Raw genomic sequence first — 2,632 nt, 5'->3', positions numbered from 1 at the left:
GGCTTCCCCAAAAGGTCTCGTACCAATGAAGATAGTATTAATTGATTATAAACCCACAATACTGGGACTTTCAATCCTACCTATGTTTCTCAAATTTTCAATCTCACTTATGTTTCTCATTCTTAACATGATATCATATCATTATTCTTAATAGTGAGATCCCACGTTAGTTGAAAAGGGAAACGAGTGGTAGCGAGGACATTAGGCCCCGAAGGAGGTGGAGCAAAACAATCTTTACAAAGGTGTAGAAACCTCACCCTAGAAGACACGTTTTAAAAATCTCGAGGGGAAACTCGAAGAGGATAATTTCTGTGAGTGATAAATATTCCCATACTACCCCCCTAACTAAAAGTGAACAACCGACATTATAAGGAAATGAAGAGTCCCCGCCCGTTTGAGTCGGACCCGCTGAATAAAGATTTAATCCTTGTTTTCGACTGTTTTTACCCAAACGAGGAGGCGAGCACCCCATTTGTAATAACCGAGAAAGTTGTCTCTTTTTCAGGAAAAATAGCTTAGATTTAATAAAAAAATAAAATCTATTTAGATGGTATAATATATAACTTTTATGTATAAATATAATCCATAAAAACTATAAACTATATAATTATCTTCTTTTAAATTAAATTCAAGTAAATGATATTAAAATTAAAATTAATACTAAATCGTTTATAAAAATTAAAAAAACAATATACATTAATTTAAATTATTAAATTAATATATAAATTATTTGAAGACAACTAAGGGTATTTACGACACTTTAATACAAATTTGACGATTTTAAATGATTTTTTAAATTTAAGATACCAAATATTTATATTTTTGAGTATTTATAATATCAAAATATGAGGATTTTTTTATAAATATACAAAACATTTATAATTAAATAAAAACTCAAAACGAAAAAGACGTATTTTTTTAAATTTTATTTTAAAATTTTTAAAAGGTACAATTAATACTTTAATCTTAGAATTAAAAAAAAAAAAAAAAAATCAAATAAACATGTACAGCTATGCGCATTTTAGTATCAAAATGTTATAAATCACTATCATGCGCAGTGTAAATACGGCGCTCGTGTGACTTGTCTACGTTTCTCCTTTCTCATTTGGCTGGGGGTTCTTTAGAAGGCGAGATTTATCCATTATCCTTCGGTTACAGGTGCTGTTGCTTGTTTTTCTTCTTCAATTTGCAAGATATTTTCCTTCTCTGTTTAAATTTCATGGTCCTCTGTGTTTAACGCTGGGTAATTTCGTTGCAGATACAACGGATTTTCGTATTTTCTTTTCAAATTTAGGGTTTCCATCAGCTTCAATGTAGTCGGTGTTCATAATAGATTTACGAGCAGCAGCCTTTTGTGTTCTTCCACAACTTATGGTGACTCTGGCCGCTGTCGGAACCGTGATTTCTGTGTCTAATGGGTGGTGTCGAAATACCCAAGTGGCTCAAAGGGTTGCCTTTGGCGCCGGAGTTTCGGCCGACTGATACCGAATTTGCCGATCCGATTGCTTACATATCTAAAATTGAGAAGGAAGCTAGTGCTTTTGGGATTTGTAAGATTATTCCTCCGTTTCCTAAGCCTTCCAAGAAATATGTCATTAGTAACTTGAACAAATCTCTTTCGAGATCCTCCGAGTTAAGCCGTGACTTAAATGCTTCAAATGTCCGTTCTTCATCCAAGTTGGGTTCTACAGATGGTGCAAACGAGAGAGAGGTTAGGGCAGTTTTTACGACTAGACACCAGGAATTGGGTCAGAGTGTTAGGAAAACGAAGGGGGTAGTTCAAAATCCGCAGTTTGGAGTTCACAAGCAAGTATGGCAAAGTGGTGAGGCTTATACATTGGAGCAATTTGAGTCCAAGTCGAAGGTTTTCGCACGTAGTGTGTTAGGTGGGATTAAGGAGCCATCTCCTTTGGTTGTAGAATCATTGTTTTGGAAGGCAGCTACTGAGAAACCTATTTATGTGGAGTATGCAAATGATGTGCCGGGATCTGCTTTTGGAGAGCCAGAGGGTAAATTTCGTTATTTCCATAGGAGGAGGAGGAAGAGGAACTATTATAATCGTAAAGAACGGTCTTCTGAGCTTAAGAGTGGGGAAATGGAAACTTTGACGGAGACCCTCGCTCGGGATAGTCGAGGCACTTCCACCAGGGATAATCTGAATACAAGTGCAGAGATGTTGAAGCCGTCTACTTCCACGGTTTCCTCGGAGGATGCTTCACACAACTCTAGAGGGAAGAGTTCAGATTCATGTATTAATATGGAAGGGACGGCAGGCTGGAGGCTTTCGAATAGCCCTTGGAACTTGCAAGTAATTGCACGGTCACCTGGATCGCTTACGCGTTACATGCCTGATGACATTCCAGGTGTTACTTCTCCGATGGTTTACATTGGCATGTTGTTCAGTTGGTTTGCTTGGCATGTTGAAGATCATGAGCTGCATAGTATGAATTTTCTTCACGTAGGCTCTCCAAAAACTTGGTATTCCATTCCTGGAGATCATGCATTTGCTTTTGAGGAAGTTGTAAGAACTCAGGCTTATGGTGGCAGTGTCGACCACCTAGGTATGGATTCATTTTGGTTAAGCAATTGTGTGTGTATGTGTGTTTTTATTTGGGGGGGGGGGGGGGGGGGG

The 2,632-nt window shown here is 37.5% G+C and overlaps 1 protein-coding gene across 2 annotated transcripts in view; it reads left to right on the top strand.

Annotated features, from left to right (window-relative positions):
- Nucleotides 1-1,116: 1,116 nt before the first annotated feature.
- The window catches only part of LOC111459450 (probable lysine-specific demethylase ELF6), an 8,332-nt gene continuing 6,816 nt past the window's right edge, over nt 1,117-2,632 (top strand). The window contains exons 1-2 of one of the 2 annotated variants that reach the window (XM_023102374.1): nt 1,117-1,158; nt 1,259-2,561. In XM_023102374.1, the coding sequence (XP_022958142.1) occupies nt 1,415-2,561 (1,147 nt within the window). In that variant the 5' untranslated portion in view covers nt 1,117-1,158; nt 1,259-1,414. Of the gene's footprint in view, nt 2,562-2,632 lie in introns of both variants that reach the window. The other variant, XM_023102364.1, reaches the window with a different exon arrangement.

Source organism: Cucurbita moschata, unplaced genomic scaffold, assembly GCF_002738365.1.
Source record: "Cucurbita moschata cultivar Rifu unplaced genomic scaffold, Cmos_1.0 Cmo_Scf00002, whole genome shotgun sequence".
Taxonomy (NCBI): domain Eukaryota; kingdom Viridiplantae; phylum Streptophyta; class Magnoliopsida; order Cucurbitales; family Cucurbitaceae; genus Cucurbita; species Cucurbita moschata.
Note: the sequence above shows the minus strand (reverse complement) of the source record. Positions and strands in the feature narration are given on the sequence as shown.